This window comes from Acomys minous, assembly GCF_964271855.1.
Source record: "Acomys minous genome assembly, chromosome: 17".
Lineage (NCBI taxonomy): Eukaryota > Metazoa > Chordata > Mammalia > Rodentia > Muridae > Acomys > Acomys minous.
The window spans coordinates 71,605,130-71,625,913 of record NC_140500.1 but is presented as its reverse complement, the minus strand read 5'-3'; the positions used below and the strand labels follow the sequence as shown (position 1 = coordinate 71,625,913).

Genomic DNA, 20,784 nt, shown 5'->3' with positions numbered 1-20,784 from the left:
ATGAAGCTCTTGTCTAGACTAAACTTGTGTATGTTCGGCTCCTTTAATAAAGTAGCCTTTCTCCAGGAGTTGTTTTTAAGTTATCAGTAGTTATCAATGTTAGGCATATTAAAAAAAAAAAAGTCTATTGTCTTGAATAGTTGGTTTAAAAACAAAAAACAAAAACCCAAAAGGAATTCCTTTCCTCAGACCATGCATCCTATGTGAGTTTCAAATTTGATTAGGTTAAGATGAAACCATATAAAAAATATTTGGGAATATTTTTCTAGACTATAGAGGCAAAAGTAGAATTCTTTTTTTTTTTTTTTAATTTTTAAAATAATTTATTCAGATTACATCCTGGTTGTTATTCCTTACTTTTATCTTCCTATTACCTCCCTTCCTCTTTTACCCTATTCCTCTCCCGTAGACCTGTGACAGAAGGGGACCTCCTCCCCTACCATATGATCATAGATTATCAGGTCTCATCCAGATAGCCTGATTCCCCTTTCTCTGAGTGCCACCAGGTCTCCTCACCAAGGGGAGGTGGTCAAATAGGGGGCATCAGAGTTCATGTCAGAGGTAGTCCCTGCTCTGCCAAACCATGGAGAATGTGCTGTCCATTGGCTAGATCTGAATAGGACAGAAGTAGAATCCTTTTTTTTTTTAAGATGTATTTATTTATTATATGTACAGTATTCTGCCTGCAGGCCAGAAGAGGGCACCAGATCTCTTTGTAGATAATCGTGAGCCACTATGCTGGTAGTTGAACTCAGGACCTTTGGAAGAGCAGTCAGTGCTCTTAACTTCTGAGCCACAGAAGTAGAATTCTTACGAAAATAGACTAAGGGAAGAAAAAATCTTTTGTGTGCAGTAAAAATCATCACTCTGTCGCTTTCTGATGGCCCATTTCTTTTGTTCCCACTCTTTAGAAGCTCTACTTCCTGCTCCGAGGCTCCTGTTTAAATTGCCACATGCTGACTTGCTCTCGGGCTGCGGTTCACCTGCTGGTCTGCCAGCTGAGGGTCCTGGAAGTGGGAGCCATACAAGCAGTCTACGAGCTGGAGCGAATTCTAAGCCGGGTAGGTTGGTAATGGAAACCAGTACACGAAGAGATGCCCGTACGCTGTCCTTAATTACCCCCTCCCCCCAATAGTCTCCAGTGTCTGACCCTGTGTCTTAGCATGATGCCAGTGGATATCTTTCCCTGGGCCTCTGGGGGGCAGTGGTAGAAGAGGTGGGCAACAGCGCACACCTGAGCCGCTCAGCGCATGGTTCCTTATCCAAGGTTTCCTTGACAAAATGGCTGATTGTAAGCCACGATCCAAGACATTACAGTCCTCTGTAGCATGACATGCCGGAGAGCAAGTTGGTACTCAAAGTCAGCCAAAAGGCCACAGCCTGTGGGAGGGAGTCGCAGGTCTAACGGTAGTAAATAATTATAGTCTGTTGAATGCAGTAGGGATCTCTAGCACCCATGAGTTAACATGGAGAGCAACCAGAATGGCTGACCAGTGACTTGAGGAGCAGGCTGCTGTTACACTTGACAGCACATTCTCCCATACACATACGTAGTCAGAGTGAGCAACACCTAATAGAAAAACGTTAAATCATGTGGTATGCTCTGAGCTGTGGTAAAAATGGAGCGCTGCTTTGGGGTTTTCCTACCACCAGCGCATTGCCTGAATCTTGCTCATGAGGAAACGTCAGACATACCTAAGTTCAGTATTTTGTAAAACCATCCTTTAATCTTCAAGAATATAAAGACCATCTATGCTGAAGGAACTGACGTGCTGCCTGCTGCTCTAAGGAGCGCCTGACAACTATTCTCCAAAGGCTTGACATCTGGAAACAACAGCAAGCAGCTCTAACTGATGAGCCTTTGCTGTAAAAGACAAAAGGAAAACTTTCAAAGCTTGGATGGTATCTGGAAGTTAATGGAAGTCGTTGACGACCACTAACTTGGTGTTTTGATTATTGTAGAGTATTATTAGAGAGTACCCCTGTTAAAGAGAGACCCTCTTTAGAGAGACCCTCCTTCCTCTGCCTCGAGTGCTGGGATTAAAGGCCTGTGCCACCATGCCCAGTGATATACATTGCTTTGTAATGTGTTGCTAGATTTAGCTTTCTAATATTTTCCTTATGATTTGGCATCTGTAATCTTGAGTCAGATTGATCTGTAAATTTCCCTTTTCATATTCTATAGAGTTTGGGTACCTGTACTGTTGTTTCAGTCTTCTAAAGTGAATTAAGGAGTGTGTGTGTGTGTGTGTGTGTGTGTGTGTGTGTGTGTGTGTGTGTCTCCCTCCCTCCCTCCCTCTCTCCTTCCCCTTATATTTTATGTGTTTGAGTGTTTTGTTTGCATGTATGTGTGTGTCCCACATATGTGCCTGGTGCCTTGGAGGCCAGAGGAGAGCATTGAATCTTCTGGAATTGCAGCTACAGAAGGTAGTTGGCCACCATGTGGATTCTGAGAATTGACCGCAGGTCCTAATTCCTGAACCTATCTTTATACTCATTCTAGGTGTTTCTTAAAGAAATGAATTGGGGGCCAGTGCTGTCACCACACAGATGCCCAGGTGCTCTCAAAGACATCTTTCCCAGTGTCCGTCACAGAGACGCATAAGGACACTGAGTAACCCCCAGCTCACAGATACTCTGACCTTGCTGGACCCCTATTTATGGTAGTTTGGCATGCTTCTTCCTCACTGTCCTGTCAGCTTTTGAGAGAATTGGAGTGCTAGAAACAGTTTTGTTCCATCTCAGGTCTTTGCAGTCTTTGATTTGACCCAAACTGTCCAATCCACAATTAGTAGCAATAGGATGTGTTATTATGTTTGGGATTTGACCCCAGCCCCAGGTCAGTGCCTAGACAGTGTGGCACAGAAGCTGTGGTTTCCCCGCCTCCTTTAGGTCATTCTCCATCCCTGAAGAGGTGCCAGCCCAACCATGATGGTCATCAGACATTTACTTTCTTGTAGTAACACAATAGTTTTCCTCTTTTTCAGTTTCTGGAAGAAAATTCAGATCCTTCTGCCTTCGAGATTCAAGAAGAGTTAGAAGAGTACACAAGCAAAATCCTTCAGAACAACCTATTGGGGTCGCAGGGTACACAGGTGAGCTAACCGCCGACGCGCTTTCTGTAACAGCAGGGCTGGTAAGAGGGTTAGATGACACTAGATTAGCATCCAGCAAGTTGAGAACGATGCTGTCTCTGCCCCACCCTCACCCCCATCCTATCCTCTGGACTTCTCTGAACACCTGCTGCCTCATCTCCCCTTTAAGGCATCTGTGAAAGGAAGTATTTGCTCAGTGAATGAATGGGGTAGGTAATCAACTGTAACACTGACCTTCAAATTGCATTTACCTTAGAACCAGTATCATACCATTGAATTGATCTAGAGCAGGTCCCCGTGGAGGCTCCTCAAGACCTTGGTGAGGCCAAGAGAAGCACTGCTGTGGGAACCCTGACAGCCATCTGGGGAAGCAGATTGGAGGCCCAGCTGCACCCAAAGGCTTGTCTTAAAGGCCAATCCCGGCACTCAGGAGGCACAAGCAAGCTGATCCCTGAGTCTGAGGTGGCCTGGTCTACAGAGAGAGTTCCAGGACAGCCAAGGCTACACAGAGAAACCTTGTCTCAAACAAAACAAAATTAACCTTATTTAGTCCAAGCCCCTATTGGATTCATGATCTTTCTCAATGTATGTTCTTAGTCTGATATTATAAATGAGTCATTTTAAACAGTCAAGATTTGTCTAGAAAGATGACATTATAGCTAAAGACAGTGGTGACAATAACCTCCCCTCTGCTTTTCCACATGGAAGTATGTTTCTTCCAAGAGTTGCCCTGATAGGACTAAAAAATTGGCTTAGCAGTTGTGAGTACAGGCTGCTTTTGAAGAAGACCCAGGTCTGGTTCCCCAGCAGCCATGGTGGATGGCTCACAACCACCTACTTCAGAGGGATCAGCTGCCTCTGGTCTCCATCGTCACTGACACTCACCTGCACATACCTGTCTACACGCAGACAAGCATACATCACATAATTTAAAAAAAAAAAAGAGTCTGCACTAACTTCTTTTCCAGAAGCCTAATCCTGGCATATTTGCTTAGGTTTGGGATAGTGAACTCCTTAATGTGTAGCCTGCGATGAGCAGTGACTGTGTCCTGCCAGAGGCTGGGGGAGCTTGAAGCGTTTAGCCAGGTCCTCTCAGGGAGTGGGAGGGTTGTCCTCAGCTCCAGCTGTGCTCTGCCTCCTGATGCCTGCATCGCCTCTGTTTGTGCTTCTGTGTTGCCTTTAACTAGTGTGCTCATGAGTTGTATGTCCCTTGGCTTATTTTATCTACTTGTTGCATTGTCAACTATAGATTCTTGTCCAAATGGCCACTGATAGCAAAACTGAGCAACTCGTGTTCATCTGCGGCAGCTAACTTCTCAAGGGCCCTACTCGGGTGTTGAGCAGGTGTGAATTTTTAATTACAGTCAGCATGTCTTCAAAAATACACCCAAAGGTTGTGGTGTGTCAGGGCCAAAGTCCTGCTCTATAAAGTTCTATCAGTTTAGGACTTGCTCTGTGCAAGAGAGACCTGAGGGCCGTGTTTATGGTACAGTGCATGAGAGTGACAGGTTATTCTGGGCGTTTTAGTAAATAAACAGAGAATGCAGAGATTGCCTGAGTGACAAGTACAGGGACTGGTATTGGCCCACATGGAGTGTTTCCGGGTCAAAGACTGCATCATTTCCATCTGATCCTCAGCTTTATCAAAGTCAGCATCGTCTGTGTTCTAGGGGATAGGAAGCAGTTGACAGTTTCAGGATGATCTGCCACAGCCAACTAACAAGGGCTTCCTGAGAAACTGCAGGGCCTTGTTCTTGACGATGGCCACACAGATAGCTATAGTAAAGACGATTCTGTGGGACATTTGTTTAAGTGTGGGTGTACTTTAGTTACTCTTTGCTTCTGTGATAAAGCACTTTCATTCCAGCAGTGGAGTGGTAATGGCGGAGGCCCTGGACTGAGACACTGATCTTTAGCTGCAAAAAAGAGGCAGAGAGCAGACTGGCCCTGGGGCAAATCTGTGAGCTCTGAAAGCCTGTCCCCGCTGATGCACTTCCTCCAGCCAGACCTCACCTCCTAAGGCTTCCGTAACCTCCCCAAACAGTGCCGCCAGCTAGGGACCAAGTGTTCAACTGCCTGAACTTAGGGGATATTTCTCATTCCAACCACCACAGGACCATTTCCTCTAGTTTAGATAAAAAGCAAAAAAACATTAAAAGCATACAGACTGATTCCCTTCTGAGTGGCATTCCAGCGCAGGTACACAGCACACACCCTGTGATTTGAGAAGCTAAAACTAGAAGGTACAAATTTGAGGCTAGTCTGTGCTCGAAGGGAGTCCTTACCTAAACACAAGTCACTTTAATATTCTCTGGCTTCTTAAACAGGTGAAAACCGTGTGTGAGAGGAGGAGCAAGCTCATTGCTTACTTCTGGAAGGCACATATGACTGCTAGGCGATGTCCCCACTGCAAGTGAGTTGTCCATCAGCCTTCCCTAGCCCCCGGCTGAGCCGGCTTCGGCCAGTCACTCAGCCCCGTTAGTAAGTGTCTCATTGGGTTTCTTTCTCTCCACAAATGTCCTCTGTGCAGAACCGGACGCTCAGTGGTTCGCAAGGAGCATAACAGTAAGCTAACAGTCACGTATCCAGCCATGGTGCACAAAACGTCTGACCAGAAGGATGCAGAGCCTGCAGGTAAGCGGGCTGCAGGGAAGAGCTCGGGGAAGACCCAGCCCAGGCCTGTCACCTAGGAAAGGAGCATCAGGGGCCATGCTGGGAGGCAGTAGCCCACAGGCACCTGCCGTCTCAAGTCATTGTTTGTTTTGGGTGTTTTGCGACAAGATCTTGGTATGCAGCCTAGGCTGGCATCTCACTTTCCATCGTCCTGCTCCGTCTCCCTCAGTGGCACAAGCGTGTGCTTGTTTCTTTGAAAGATTTAGTTTTGAGATAGGGTCTCTTGTAGTGTAAACTGGTCTCAAACTCTTCTTCGTTTTTACATTCTGGGTTACAGCCATGTGTCACGACACCCAGCCATTGAAATGTTTTTAGTCAGAAATTTTAGTGTTGCCCGGCAAATGTTTTGAAATATTTCATTGTGTAGCCGCATGGGTTTATTTTTAAGAATTGCAAGAACTTGGTAAATACAAGGACTTCCTGTAAGTTGGTCTTGACTGCTGGCCTAAACCCACATAGGCTGAAGGTATCTTCCCAGCTCTGCTCTGTTCATGGGTTGATAGAGAAAAAAACTAGGACAAACAACTTTTCGTTTTTTTTTTCTTGTGGGGCTTTTGCTGGTGTTTAATTCTGAACTGAGAATTAAATAAGGTGTTTTGCAAAGTGCTGAAACTAACCTGTCTTGCAGTATGTTTACTAGGTGCTCTGCTTTATTTTTATTATACAATCTATATGCCAGGTCAGAGAAAACAAAGCCTGTGCTGTGCACGTGGCGCCCTGTGTGCCATTAGAGGTGTGGAGAGACTGCTTCTCAGAGCTGCTGACAGCCCACATAGAGGCAACAGCAGAGCCTACCCAGAGCTAAGGACACTACATCCGTGAAAGTCCCCAGCAGATGACATTATTAACCATGCCCAGGGCTTGAGAATATAGAGTAGGCATTCACGTGTGCTCGCCTCTGCGCAGCCCACCCTGACATAGGCAGGGAAGTGCGTCCACGTGTGCTCGCCTCTGCACAGCCCACCCTGACCTAGGCAGGGAAGTGCGTCCACGTGTGCTCGCCTCTGCGCAGCCCACCCTGAGATAGGCAGGGAAGTGCGTCCACGTGTGCTCGCCTCTGCACAGCCCACCCTGACATAGGCAGGGAAGTGCGTCCACGTGTGCTCGCCTCTGCACAGCCCACCCTGACATAGGCAGGGAAGTGCGTCCACGTGTGCTCGCCTCTGCACAGCCCACCCTGAGAGGAATGCTCAGTATTTTACCTTGGGACTCTGGCAAGGGTTGGGGTAAGGAACAAATCTGTGTAGTGGTTTTTAATAAACTTTTATTGTAAACTCAGACTTACGGGGTAGCAAGCCCAGTGAATTCCCATAAATTCTTTACTCCTTTTGTCCAGTTGCAACATTTTAGATTGCCCTAAGCATTCATCAGAGCTAACGTTGTGTGGCACTATTAACTTACAAACTTTGAGGCTTGCCGGTTTTTTCTGGTCATGGCCTTTCTGTATTCCAGGACTCAAAGTGGGATCCTGCTCTGTTTAGAATGACTAAGTGTTGTTTGATAGAACAGCTGACAAGAGTGAACTTTCCTTTCCTTACTTCCCTATAGCCATGGAAACATTTTCTCTTAGCACCACTTGGCAGTTGCTACTGTGACCCTCTAGGTTGTCCTAGACAATGCTCATACACTGAAAACAGAGATGGCCAGAACTTTAGATGGTAACCCCAGGCGGGGTGCAGCTGTCCTCGCGGGGCTTTTGTCAAGCCCATTCATCTGAAGTACCTTTGGCTGTAACTGCAAGAATAACGTGCTACCAGAAGCCTGGGCATGAGAAACCTATAGAAAATAGTCTTCATTTTGGCTCCAGGGTTGAGTTGAGTGTTTGTTTGGGGTTTTGTTTTGTTTTGCTTTTGGTTTTTTTCTTTTCTTTTCTTTTCTTTTTTTTCTTGTTGTTGTTTTGGGTTTTTTGTTTGTTTGTTTGTTTTTGGTTTTTTTTTTTGGTTGAGGAAATTTAAGACAGGGTCTTTCTACATAGTCCTTGGCTATCCTGGAACTCGATATGTAGATCAGACTGACCTTGAACTCACAGAGATCCTCCTGCCTCTGCCTCCCAAGTGCCAGATTAAAAGTGTTCACTACCACACCCAACATAAACAGCTCTTAAATATTATTCACCCACATTGGGTCGGCAAGATGGTTCAGCAGAAAAAGATGCCTCCTGCTAAGACTGACAACCTGAGTTCAGTCTCCAGGACCCCCATGGGGGAGAACTGTCACCTGAAAGCTATCCTGTGACCTTCACCACATACCAACTGCACTAGATGGATAGATAGATAGATAGATAGATAGATAGATAATCAACCAATGTATCACACTCCACAATAAATGATGAATGAATAATCAATGTAACAGAAAAGTTAACTAGAAGTGCAGAATAGGGCAAAACAGTGTTGTCTAGGATACGTGGAACATAGGTCAGCTGGTGGCTGTCATCTGTGTGCTAAACAGCATAGTTCCTGCCCTGATGAATCCAGAAAAGGGAAAATTGAGCAGTGCTTCATTTCAGTTAAGGCATCCCAGGAAATGCTGACAATTTTGAGCATACAGGATAGTTCAATTTCCTTTTTTCCTCATCTGAGTGTCAGAAGTCAGCCTCCTCCTGAACGGCAACCCCAGATACAATTTCTGTGTAGCCTGGGCATAGCTAGTAGTCAGGGTCCCAGAGGATCTTGCCTAGTCCGAGAAGCCAACCTCACCTACTGGCGTGATAGTTCTTAAATCAGGCTTTTGACTCTGTAGAAATCTTCACACAGGCACTAGCAGGAGTGCTCAATGGATCAAAGTACTTAGGGCTCAAACCTAGGGTCTAGCCCAGAACCCATAGTGGCAGGAGAGAGCCCGCTCCCAAATGTTTTCATATGATAGCTTCCATATGTGTGACTTCACATATATGCATGGTGACACATTTGTTCTCACACTGACACTACTAAAACAATCTCCCCACATGTGCTGATACTTCTCCGGTGAATACCGTTACATAGCAGTGGTGATAGAACCCAGGGCCTCGTTTACCCTAGGTATGCACTCTGTCTGTATCCCAGCCCAGTAATGTCGTTAGGAACTTCCTCAGTAGAGTTTCTTGCAGCCATTAAAAACGATGACTAGAGCTGTGCGTGGCTGCATACACAAAGCCCAGCACTGGAGAGGCGGAGACTGGGCGATGAGGACACTGAGACCAGCCTGTCTCAGTAGCAAACAGAAAAGTGGGCTGGGGACAGCTGTGTCGCAGTCTGCGTGTGTCCCTCTGCTAGCCCCAAATACACAGTTCTGATGAAAATAAATCCCTGCGAGAGTTTTGGTTTCCTGAAGTAATGTCTCACTGTGTAGCCACCCACTGTCGTCAAACTCGGGAACCTTGTGTCTTTCTCCTAAGCACTGGGGGAGGCTGTATAAGAGGGAAAATAGTTACCCTGATAGTAGGAGCAGTGGGGAGCCGCCTTTTGCTCTGCCTCTGGTTTTATCTGACAGTGCATTGTTTTCATTTACTCTAGAAATTAGAGTACAGATTGAAATCTGGGGTGAAAAGATGCTCTCTGTAAATTGATGTTTATGGTCCAGTTTCAAGCTTTTTAGAATGGGGGCAAAACTCTTTCTCGTTACAGAAGGAACACCAGCAGCTCCAGACATTGAAGAGGCTCAGATGGGGAAACGGGAATACCTGACACCACACAGCGCTCAAGAACATCTTTTCGCCATCTGGAAGAATGAAGGTGCTGGGGAAATAGCCTCTCTCTATGTGGACTTTGGTCTCCTGGTTCATGTTATTTAGCCCACCTTAACCAAAGTTCTAATTAATACAGCTCTCACCTGCAGTCCCTCCAGAGGTCTGGGGCAAGCCTAGAGCCATAAAGGAGCCTTAAAGGAGTCACACCCACACCAAGAACTTGATGTGACTGAGCCCAGTCACTCCTAGGACACTGTTCCATTTCTGGAAAGTTCCTTGTTGTTACTCATCTATTTTAAATGTCCACTAAAAAAGAAAAGAAAAATATGTTTTAGCCAGGCACAGTGGTGCACACCTTTAGTCCCAGCACTTGGGAGGCAGAAGCAGGAGGATCACTGTTGGAGGCCAGCCTGGTCTACAAAGCGACTCTAGGACAGCCAAGGCTGCATAGTGAGGCCCTGTCTTAAGCTCCACTCCACATACCAACCCTCAAAATCTTTTAAACATTTTATGGGAATATTCCTTTTGTGAATCAAAGAATGGACTTTTGTAGATTTCAGTTCCCTGCAGAAACAGAAATCTTCCATTCTCTTCTGAGTGCATAGCATAATCTGTGCGGGATACTCAAGTCTCACATCGTCTGCTAAGAGGGTGTGTGGGGCACGGAGCTGCATAGTAAGAGCTCACAGACAAGCGCGGCACTAACAGGGTTATTGGAAATAAAAGACTTCCAGGTTAGTGAGATGCTCTTTGGGGCAGGTTTTATTCATTTTCTCCACGCAGTTTTAGCTTACTTGAGTCTTTGATCCAGTTTGCAGAAGAGACTTCTTGGCATAGAATGTTCCTGTTTTGTATTTAAAAGGCTGTACTTTATTTTGACTTGATTCTTTTTTAGTTCTGATTAATTTTTGTGTAGAGTCCAAAGTAGCCAATATTTAACTGTGCATGTAGATTACAAGTCCAAGAGGGAGAGCGATTAAAATTTCCTGTTTCTGCACATTTCATCTCCTTACTTAGTACTGTTGTCCCTGAGTATCTTTGTTAGATGACTTGCATACAAACTGTCATGTACTCAGGTTGGTTTGTGTTAGTTTTTATAAAGTGTTTTCTTACTCTACATAGGATCCTGTATCCTGTCTTGTTTTTTTCTCAGTAATATTTTTATGACCTTATACTTAGGCTTAAATGGCCTTGTGGGTTATTTTATTTCAAATGCAGGATTCTTCCTGAATTACCTTTTTTCGGGATTGGATGATATTGGCATGGAGTCCAGTTTCAACCCCAGTATGTTCTTCCTAGATTTCATAGTGGTGCCGCCCTCCAGGTAATGCCTTATAACCTATTTTTCATGAAAAGGGTGGGCTGAGGACTAGATTAAGAGGCTGAAGAACATTCATGGAGCCTGTATGTCACGCTGTAGGTATCGTCCAGTCAATCGCCTGGGTGACCAGATGTTTACTAATGGCCAGACGGTGAACTTGCAAGCTGTCATGAAGGATGCAGTTTTGATCCGGAAACTTCTGGCATTGATGGCCCAAGAGCAGAAGCTGCCCTCTGAGATGACAGAACTCGCCATAGACAAGGTCAGGGCTGCCTCGGTGCTGATATAATGCCTTGGTTAATGCAGGTGTAGTAAGAGCTACACACTGAGTTCTAACCCTGTGTGGACACAGATGCTGTGGCTGCTGCAAGGTGCTACCTGCTATGAGCAGCACTCTTAGTCGGCAGTGAGACTTGCTGGGACGGGCACAGGCCTGATTATAGATAGAGCTGGGTATGGTTAGGGTCTGTACCCAGTGATCGGGCCAGTGGTTTTAGACAAGTCACTTGGATTTCTTGGACTCATCTCCCCTACCAAATATATGCAATTTATGTTGAGGTCTCACACCCAAACTGATCTGCACCATCAGCTGCACTCATCTTCCCTCAGCTCTAAGAATGTGTGTTTTAGGCTCATTAAGGTCTTCAGCAGTGGATCGAGGAAGACAGTGTAGACTGGGATATTCTTGAATAAGACCATCCCCACTGACACTGCCTTAGCCCTTTCCCTGTTCTGGGTCTTACACCAGCTACAGCGAACATCAAGCTCAGTTGGGTATGCACAACACTTGCCATCCCTGAGGTGCGGTCAGCATGTAAATAGAGGCAGTTTTCTCTAGCCTTTGAGAGGCAGGCCTCGCAGACATCATGCCAGTTGCTCAGACAGTCCTGCTATCGGCCAGGGATCTCACAAGGTGGCACCGTTGTCTCCTGGGCACTTAGCCTTGACTGACTCCTTGTTCAGTATAGGTGTGCTTTTGATGGATTCTCAGTATAAGAGAGAGTTGCCACCTTTAGGCCCTGGTCCAGTATGGAAGACAAGACCACAGGGTAACCAAATCCAGTGACTAGGACTGAGATATTTTAGTGTCCTTTAAGAGTAGAGCCAAGCTTTTGTCAATAATGACAGGGGTCAATCTCTGTAGGAAAAAAACCAGTACAGTCTTGATCCCCAGGGCAGTTTCCCTTTGATAAATTAGACATATTCTTGGTTTTTTCCCTATTTGTGTTCATCATTGTATTTCCATGGCGGTGATCTCCTAGGAGCTGTCCCCAGGGACGAGGGATATGGCAGAAGCCAGTGGGCAAGATCTGGTTCATTCCACCAGTAGTCATGTGGCTCTGAGCCTGCCCTGCTGTAGCAGTGAACTTGACCCTCAGGCCTCTGCCATCGTGCAGGTGGGGCATACTGCCGCCTACAGAGCTCGTGTGCCCGCCCAGTGTGTGAGGGGCAAACCCAAATTATCACTATCACATTGTCATCTACTGGATCTTCACTGCCCTCAGTCTTCATAAGCTGATAGGTTTTTCTCTTATGTGAACTACACTACATGTGAAATTTTATCTCCTAGCCAGATACGGCCAGTAGGTGGTGCTCTAAGGCACCCTAGAACCTCTGTATCTTCGCTAGACAGATAAAAGAAGAGGAAGAGACAGGACTAGAGATAGAAATATTTTTAATATATTTTTAAATGATCAGATAACTAATTAAGCTTGAGGATCAGCCAGTAACCTAATCTAACCCACTTGGGGGACTCATAACAAATGACATACAGAATTATATGGCAAACATTTTTCTTTTTAAGAAATTATTCTACCTGCATTAAAATAGCAGTAATACTCTTGCTGTTGTTATTTGGAGACAAGATCGTATGTAGCCCCTGCTGGCCTTTAAGTCACTATCTAGCCAAGGCTGCTGCCTTCCAAGTGCTGGGTTACAGCAGATGTGGCGCTGTGGATGGAGTTCACGCCTTGTGGCAAGCAAGGCAAGCTAGGCAGGCACTCTACCTGCGTTTTTATACATTTACTGGTCATGTTTTCCTAAACCCATAGCTAAGGTGGCAGTCCCCCGTGGAGCTGTTGTCTGGCAGGAGCCTCAGAAGTAGAGTGCCCACAGGAAAGGCTGCTGAGGCTTAGTTGTGTGGACTGGGCATTAAGTAAGGAGCCTGCTTGCTTTTTTTTTTTTTAATCATAGTTTAGCTTTGATTTTTGAGATAGGGTCTTGCTGTGTAGTCCAAGCAGGTCTCAAACTCAAGCCTCTCCTGCCTCAGCTTCTCAGGTGGCTGATAATTACAGGTGCGTTTTACAGCGCTGCTGTGCTTACGAATTTTGAGCTCATTTTACTACTGACAGAGACAGGCTGAAACATAATGGGGCCGATGCTGATACACATTCAGAAGCCCAGGCCACCCTCTGTCAGCTTCAGAGCCAACTCCAGAACTCATTTTTTTTTTATTAGAGTAAAAACATGTTTTTCTTTCAATCATTCCTATTTTCTTGGCTTTATCTTCCTAGGAAAATGACTCTGCAGTTGCGATGGACCGATCCTTTTTAAGTATGCTTACAGGCCAGACTCTCACAGACAAACTCTACAACATTTGGATTCACCTTCAGAGCCACGTCAATATTGTGTTTGACAGTGAGATGGACAAGTTAATATTCGAAAAGTACCCTGGCATCAGACAGGTGAGCAGGGGCTCGGAGTCCCATCCCGTGTGGGTGAATGTCAGTAATAAACGACTAATAACTGCTCTATACCCCACCTCCATAAATGCACACTATACACGCTGGCTCAGAAACAGGACGATGAGACATAATTGAAGTATTTACTATTCTGTCACCTTTTTGTTCTCTATAGATCCTAGAGAAGAAGGAAGGCCTGTTCCGGAAGCACATGATGGGAAAGCGAGTCGACTATGCGGCCCGCTCAGTCATCTGCCCAGATATGTACATCAACACCAATGAAATTGGAATTCCCATGGTGTGTGTTTGGGGAGAGGGCTGGGAGATGGGCATGCCCTAGAGGCCTGGGGACACGGTGGGAGGGCAGATCAGCGGGCTCCAGTGGGCATGGTTCCTACCGCTTCACATGTGGAGGGAAGGAGCCTGAGGTACTTAACAGTGTTGCCGTCCTGTTAGAAGACTTTTGCCCTGAAGCACTAGGGAGTCCCCAGCAAGTCATTCCACATCTTGATTCTTTTTCTTACCAGTCTTAACCTAATTTTTCAACCTTCCTTGCTTAACTTGAGTCCATGATGGGAGAAAAAGAGGGCAAGGGGACTTCAGTCCCGCTTGGGTACCTGGCAGTGGGAAGCAGGGAGCCCTCCCTCAGAAGGGCAGCATCTGTGTCTCATCCGTCCCTCCCAGCTCCAGGGGCAAGTGGCTCGCTGGTCACCCATTAGCATTCCCTTGGCAGCCAGCTGCTTTTTCTCACTTCCCCAACAGTTGAAGCCTTGGTGCTCATTAGCAGAAGCTCTCCAGCTGACTTCCTCTTTAATGGGCCTTGCGATCAATAATGAGAAGATGGTTTAATTCCCTCTGCAGAGTTTCGTTTCCTTACAGGCCGCCCTGCCTCTCTTGGGGGCACTGGTAATGAGCAGAGCCCAAGTGTTCTCATTCTTGGGCACACTTTGGCTTCCTGGGCCGGAGCCTGGTGTGTCAAGAACAGGCAGGGAAGGCTCTCCCCTCTGTTCACTGCCTCCCAGGAACCATTGGTCCTCACACCCAAAAAGCTGACCTGTACCCAGGAAAGGCATTATGGAAGCCAGTCATCGTATGCTTCAGTTTGCATCCCTGGGAGGAATGGCCCAGCACATGCTAAGTTACTTCTCTAGGCAGAGTGTAGACGCAGCCCTGGCTTTGACTTCAATGCCTAGAGTGTCCCCAACTTTGGGGGAGACCTTTAGTGAGGCCTTGCCTTATACCTCCATAGAATACTGACCTCTTTTGGATCTGGGTTTCCTTGGTAAGTCTTGTATCCTAAGGAGGACTATATGTAATGCGGTCCACCTTACCGACCCCTGCCTTACCCATGTAGACGTGAGGTTATTACAGGGTGTCTAGGAAGAGCAGAGTGGGTAAACTGCTGTGCCCTCCCCCACAGTGTACCAGAGCTGGTGTGGGGCAGCAGGTGAGATGAAAGGAAGATGAGCTAAAGCCTGGCAAGGAGCCACACACCAGAGCACTGCCTGCTAAAGCTGTGGGCCAAGTGAGGGCCACACAGTAAACAAAGGAAAAGCTGAAAACATGGCAGGGCCCACACACTGCTCCTACACAGACCTGGGCCATTAGCTTCCTGGGCTCTGGAGTCCTTGGTGCATTGGTGTGTCTGTTGAAGTGTCAAATAAGTAAACATCAGTGATTCAGAAACTCAAACTTTACTGTAGACAACTTACTTGTTTTAGAGCAGGTTTCATGTCTAGTGTTGATGGAACACTTAATGCTCTCAGATCTCAGAATTGCAAATCGGTTTCCTCTCAAGTCCCACACTCTGATGCCATGCCTGGGCTCTGTGGAAGGGCCCCAAGTAGTTAGTGCTACCTGCTAACATGGGAAGAGATGTGGTGGCCCTCAAGGCAAGGGCACCATACTGCTCCTGTAGCAACACTGACTTTATTGGCAGACGGGGAAGGGTAAAGTTTCCACATGTTTTTAAGCAATCTAATGGTTCAGCAAAGGAGACACGTTCTACCTGTGAAACCCGGCTAAGCAGAGAGAGCCGTAGTGTGGGAAGAAATCAGGCAACTTATTTTGTTAGCTTTTTTTTTATTCCTCGAACCTTTGTCTGCCTGTTGTGAATTTTAACATGCAACCCTTGTTTCTAGGTATTTGCCACAAAACTGACCTACCCTCAGCCAGTTACACCCTGGAACGTGCAGGAACTGAGACAAGCAGTCATCAATGGACCCAACGTGCACCCAGGAGCCTCCATGGTCATCAATGAGGACGGCAGTCGCACCGCCCTGAGTGCGGTGGATGCCACACAGCGAGAAGCCGTGGCCAAGCAGCTCCTGACACCAGCCACAGGAGCTCCTAAGCCCCAAGGGACAAAAATTGTGAGTAAACAAGGACTGTCCAGCTCCTGTTGTTGCTGCGTGTAGCACTCACATCAGAGGCAGCTTCACTGAAGCCAGGGGGAGAGAGAGTTTGATGGGGCCCTTACCTCCCCCTCTGAATTAGCCCTCTGGGGGGGGCGAACAGTGATGATGGAAGCAAGCTGCACGAAGACCCCACCTGCCTGGACGGAGCTCTGGAGGAGCAGACACCGCCAGCAGCGCTGTAGGCCAGTCCTCCTGCTTTCCTTATTTTCAGAGTCTCCTCAGCCAGAGCAGAGTTAAGTTCTGCTCTATGCCGTTGTGCTTTGCTGACAGGGACACCATTCAGACAGTGCATATGTTAGGGTAGGGTTTTGCTTGGAGCTATGTGAGGGATTCAAGAAGCAGCAACGTGTGTTTTGCTTAACTTTGATGGATCTAGGCAAATGTGAAATAACCGTTCTGTTCACTGAGATCAAACAGTTGCTGTGAGGCGTATGCAGTGAGGGGTCAGCAATGCTGAGGCCTGCTGTGTGCTCAGGCGTGGCAAGGACATGATCCTGACAGTGGTTGCCAGTGATGAACATGTGCCCTCGTCCCTCGCTCTGCTAGGTACCACGTGTTCCCAGCACAGCGTCTGCCCTCGTCCCTCGCTCTGCTAGGTACCACGTGTTCCCAGCACAGCGTCTGCCCTCGTCCCTCGCTCTGCTAGGTACCACGTGTTCCCAGCACAGCGTCTGCCCTCGTCCCTCACTCTGCTAGGTACCACGTGTTCCCAGCGCAGCGTCTGCCCTCGTCCCTCACCCTGCTAGGTACCACGTGTTCCCAGCGCACAGCGTCTGCCCTCGTCCCTCGCTCTGCTAGGTACCACGTGTTCCCAGCGCAGCGTCTGCCCTCGTCCCTCACCCTGCTAGGTACCACGTGTTCCCAGCACAGCGTCTGCCCTCGTCCCTCACCCTGCTAGGTACCACGTGTTCCCAGCACAGCGTCTGCCCTCGTCCCTCACCCTGCTAGGTACCACGTGTTCCCAGCACAGCGTCTGCCCTCGTCCCTCACCCTGCTAGGTACCACGTGTTCCCAGCACAGCGTCTGCCCTCGTCCCTCACTCTGCTAGGTACCACGTGTTCCCAGCACAGCGTCTGCCCTCGTCCCTCACTCTGCTAGGTACCACGTGTTCCCAGCACAGCGTCTGCCCTCGTCCCTCACTCTGCTAGGTACCACGTGTTCCCAGCACAGCGTCTGCCCTCGTCCCTCACTCTGCTAGGTACCACGTGTTCCCAGCACAGCGTCTGCCCTCGTCCCTCGCCCTGCTAGGTACCACGTGTTCCCAGCACAGCGTCTGCCCTCGTCCCTCGCCCTGCTAGGTACCACGTGTTCCCAGCGCACAGCGTCTGCCCTCGTCCCTCACCCTGCTAGGTACCACGTGTTCCCAGCACAGCGTCTGCCCTCGTCCCTCACTCTGCTAGGTACCACGTGTTCCCAGCGCACAGCGTCTGCCCTCGTCCCTCGCCCTGCTAGGTACCACGTGTTCCCAGCGCACAGCGTCTGCCCTCGTCCCTCACCCTGCTAGGTACCACGTGTTCCCAGCACAGCGTCTGCCCTCGTCCCTCGCCCTGCTAGGTACCACGTGTTCCCAGCGCACAGCGTCTGCCCTCGTCCCTCACCCTGCTAGGTACCACGTGTTCCCAGCACAGCGTCTGCCCTCGTCCCTCACTCTGCTAGGTACCACGTGTTCCCAGCACAGCGTCTGCCCTCGTCCCTCGCCCTGCTAGGTACCACGTGTTCCCAGCGCACAGCGTCTGCCCTCGTCCCTCACCCTGCTAGGTACCACGTGTTCCCAGCACAGCGTCTGCCCTCGTCCCTCACTCTGCTAGGTACCACGTGTTCCCAGCACAGCGTCTGCCCTCGTCCCTCACTCTGCTAGGTACCACGTGTTCCCAGCACAGCGTCTGCCCTCGTCCCTCGCTCTGCTAGGTACCACGTGTTCCCAGCACAGCGTCTGCCCTCGTCCCTCGCCCTGCTAGGTACCACGTGTTCCCAGCGCACAGCGTCTGCCCTCGTCCCTCACTCTGCTAGGTACCACGTGTTCCCAGCACAGCGTCTGCCCTCGTCCCTCGCTCTGCTAGGTACCACGTGTTCCCAGCACAGCGTCTGCCCTCGTCCCTCGCTCTGCTAGGTACCACGTGTTCCCAGCACAGCGTCTGCCCTCGTCCCTCGCTCTGCTAGGTACCACGTGTTCCCAGCACAGCGTCTGCCCTCGTCCCTCACCCTGCTAGGTACCACGTGTTCCCAGCACAGCGTCTGCCCTCGTCCCTCACCCTGCTAGGTACCACGTGTTCCCAGCACAGCGTCTGCCCTCGTCCCTCGCTCTGCTAGGTACCACGTGTTCCCAGCACAGCGTCTGCCCTCGTCCCTCGCCCTGCTAGGTACCACGTGTTCCCAGCGCACAGCGTCTGCCCTCGTCCCTCGCTCTGCTAGGTACCACGTGTTCCCAGCGCACAGCGTCTGCCCTCGTCCCTCGCCCTGCTAGGTACCACGTGTTCCCAGCGCACAGCGTCTGCCCTCGTCCCTCACCCTGCTAGGTACCACGTGTTCCCAGCACAGCGTCTGCCCTCGTCCCTCGCCCTGCTAGGTACCACGTGTTCCCAGCACAGCGTCTGCCCTCGTCCCTCACCCTGCTAGGTACCACGTGTTCCCAGCACAGCGTCTGCCCTCGTCCCTCACCCTGCTAGGTACCACGTGTTCCCAGCACAGCGTCTGCCCTCGTCCCTCACCCTGCTAGGTACCACGTGTTCCCAGCACAGCGTCTGCCCTCGTCCCTCACCCTGCTAGGTACCACGTGTTCCCAGCACAGCGTCTGCCCTCGTCCCTCACCCTGCTAGGTACCACGTGTTCCCAGCACAGCGTCTGCCCTCGTCCCTCACCCTGCTAGGTACCACGTGTTCCCAGCACAGCGTCTGCCCTCGTCCCTCGCTCTGCTAGGTACCACGTGTTCCCAGCACAGCGTCTGCCCTCGTCCCTCACTCTGCTAGGTACCACGTGTTCCCAGCACAGCGTCTGCCCTCGTCCCTCACTCTGCTAGGTACCACGTGTTCCCAGCACAGCGTCTGCCCTCGTCCCTCACCCTGCTAGGTACCACGTGTTCCCAGCACAGCGTCTGCCCTCGTCCCTCGCCCTGCTAGGTACCACGTGTTCCCAGCACAGCGTCTGCCCTCGTCCCTCACTCTGCTAGGTACCACGTGTTCCCAGCACAGCGTCTGCCCTCGTCCCTCACCCTGCTAGGTACCACGTGTTCCCAGCACAGCGTCTGCCCTCGTCCCTCACTCTGCTAGGTACCACGTGTTCCCAGCGCACAGCGTCTGCCCTCGTCCCTCACTCTGCTAGGTACCACGTGTTCCCAGCACAGCGTCTGCCCTCGTCCCTCACTCTGCTAGGTACCACGTGTTCCCAGCACAGCGTCTGCCCTCGTCCCTCGCTCTGCTAGGTACCACGTGTTCCCAGCACAGCGTCTGCCCTCGTCCCTCACTCTGCTAGGTACCACGTGTTCCCAGCACAGCGTCTGCCCTCGTCCCTCACTCTGCTAGGTACCACGTGTTCCCAGCGCACAGCGTCTGCCCTCGTCCCTCACTCTGCTAGGTACCACGTGTTCCCAGCACAGCGTCTGCCCTCGTCCCTCACTCTGCTAGGTACCACGTGTTCCCAGCACAGCGTCTGCCCTCGTCCCTCGCTCTGCTAGGTACCACGTGTTCCCAGCACAGCGTCTGCCCTCGTCCCTCACCCTGCTAGGTACCACGTGTTCCCAGCACAGCATCTGCCCTCGTCCCTCACTCTGCTAGGTACCACGTGTTCCCAGCACAGCGTCTGCCCTCGTCCCTCACTCTGCTAGGTACCACGTGTTCCCAGCACAGCGTCTGCCCTCGTCCCTCGCTCTGCTAGGTACCACGTGTTCCCAGCACAGCGTCTGCCCTCGTCCCTCGCCCTGCTAGGTACCACGTGTTCCCAGCGCACAGCGTCTGCCCTCGTCCCTCACCCTGCTAGGTACCACGTGTTCCCAGCACAGCGTCTGCCCTCGTCCCTCGCCCTGCTAGGTACCACGTGTTCCCAGCATAGCGTCTGCCCTCGTCCCTCACCCTGCTAGGTACCACGTGTTCCCAGCACAGCGTCTGCCCTCGTCCCTCACCCTGCTAGGTACCACGTGTTCCCAGCACAGCGTCTGCCCTCGTCCCTCACTCTGCTAGGTACCACGTGTTCCCAGCACAGCGTCTGCCCTCGTCCCTCACTCTGCTAGGTACCACGTGTTCCCAGCACAGCGTCTGCCCTCGTCCCTCGCCCTGCTAGGTACCACGTGTTCCCAGCACAGCGTCTGCCCTCGTCCCTCACCCTGCTAGGTACCACGTGTTCCCAGCACAGCGTCTGCCCTCGTCCCTCACCCTGCTAGGTACCACGTGTTCCCAGCACAGCGTCTGCCCTCGTCCCTCACTCTGCTAGGTACCACGTGTTCCCAGCACAGCGTCTGCCCTCGTCCCTCACTCTGCTAGGTACCACGTGTTCCCAGCACAGCGTCTGCCCTCGTCCCTCGCCCTGCTAGGTACCACGTGTTCCCAGCACAGCGTCTGCCCTCGTCCCTCGCTCTGCTAGGTACCACGTGTTCCCAGCACAGCGTCTGCCCTCGTCCCTCGCTCTGCTAGGTACCACGTGTTCCCAGCACAGCGTCTGCCCTCGTCCCTCGCTCTGCTAGGTACCACGTGTTCCCAGCACAGCGTCTGCCCTCGTCCCTCGCCCTGCTAGGTACCACGTGTTCCCAGCACAGCGTCTGCCCTCGTCCCTCACCCTGCTAGGTACCACGTGTTCCCAGCACAGCGTCTGCCCTCGTCCCTCACTCTGCTAGGTACCACGTGTTCCCAGCACAGCGTCTGCCCTCGTCCCTCGCTCTGCTAGGTACCACGTGTTCCCAGCACAGCGTCTGCCCTCGTCCCTCGCTCTGCTAGGTACCACGTGT

At 50.3% G+C, this 20,784-nt stretch overlaps 1 protein-coding gene across 3 annotated transcripts in view; it reads left to right on the top strand.

The window, feature by feature from the left end:
* Positions 1-20,784, top strand: part of POLR1A (RNA polymerase I subunit A) — a 69,506-nt gene that overhangs the window by 4,500 nt on the left and 44,222 nt on the right. For all 3 annotated transcript variants that reach the window (XR_014776344.1, XM_084766865.1, XM_084766864.1), the window contains exons 3-12: positions 912-1,061; positions 2,988-3,095; positions 5,423-5,508; positions 5,626-5,729; positions 9,371-9,478; positions 10,651-10,756; positions 10,853-11,015; positions 13,267-13,437; positions 13,610-13,732; positions 15,576-15,806. Coding sequence is in view for 2 of the 3 variants with exons in the window: in XM_084766865.1 (XP_084622991.1) it covers positions 912-1,061; positions 2,988-3,095; positions 5,423-5,508; positions 5,626-5,729; positions 9,371-9,478; positions 10,651-10,756; positions 10,853-11,015; positions 13,267-13,437; positions 13,610-13,732; positions 15,576-15,806 (1,350 nt within the window). In the remaining variant the exon portion in view is untranslated. The remainder of the gene's footprint in view (positions 1-911; positions 1,062-2,987; positions 3,096-5,422; positions 5,509-5,625; positions 5,730-9,370; positions 9,479-10,650; positions 10,757-10,852; positions 11,016-13,266; positions 13,438-13,609; positions 13,733-15,575; positions 15,807-20,784) is intronic.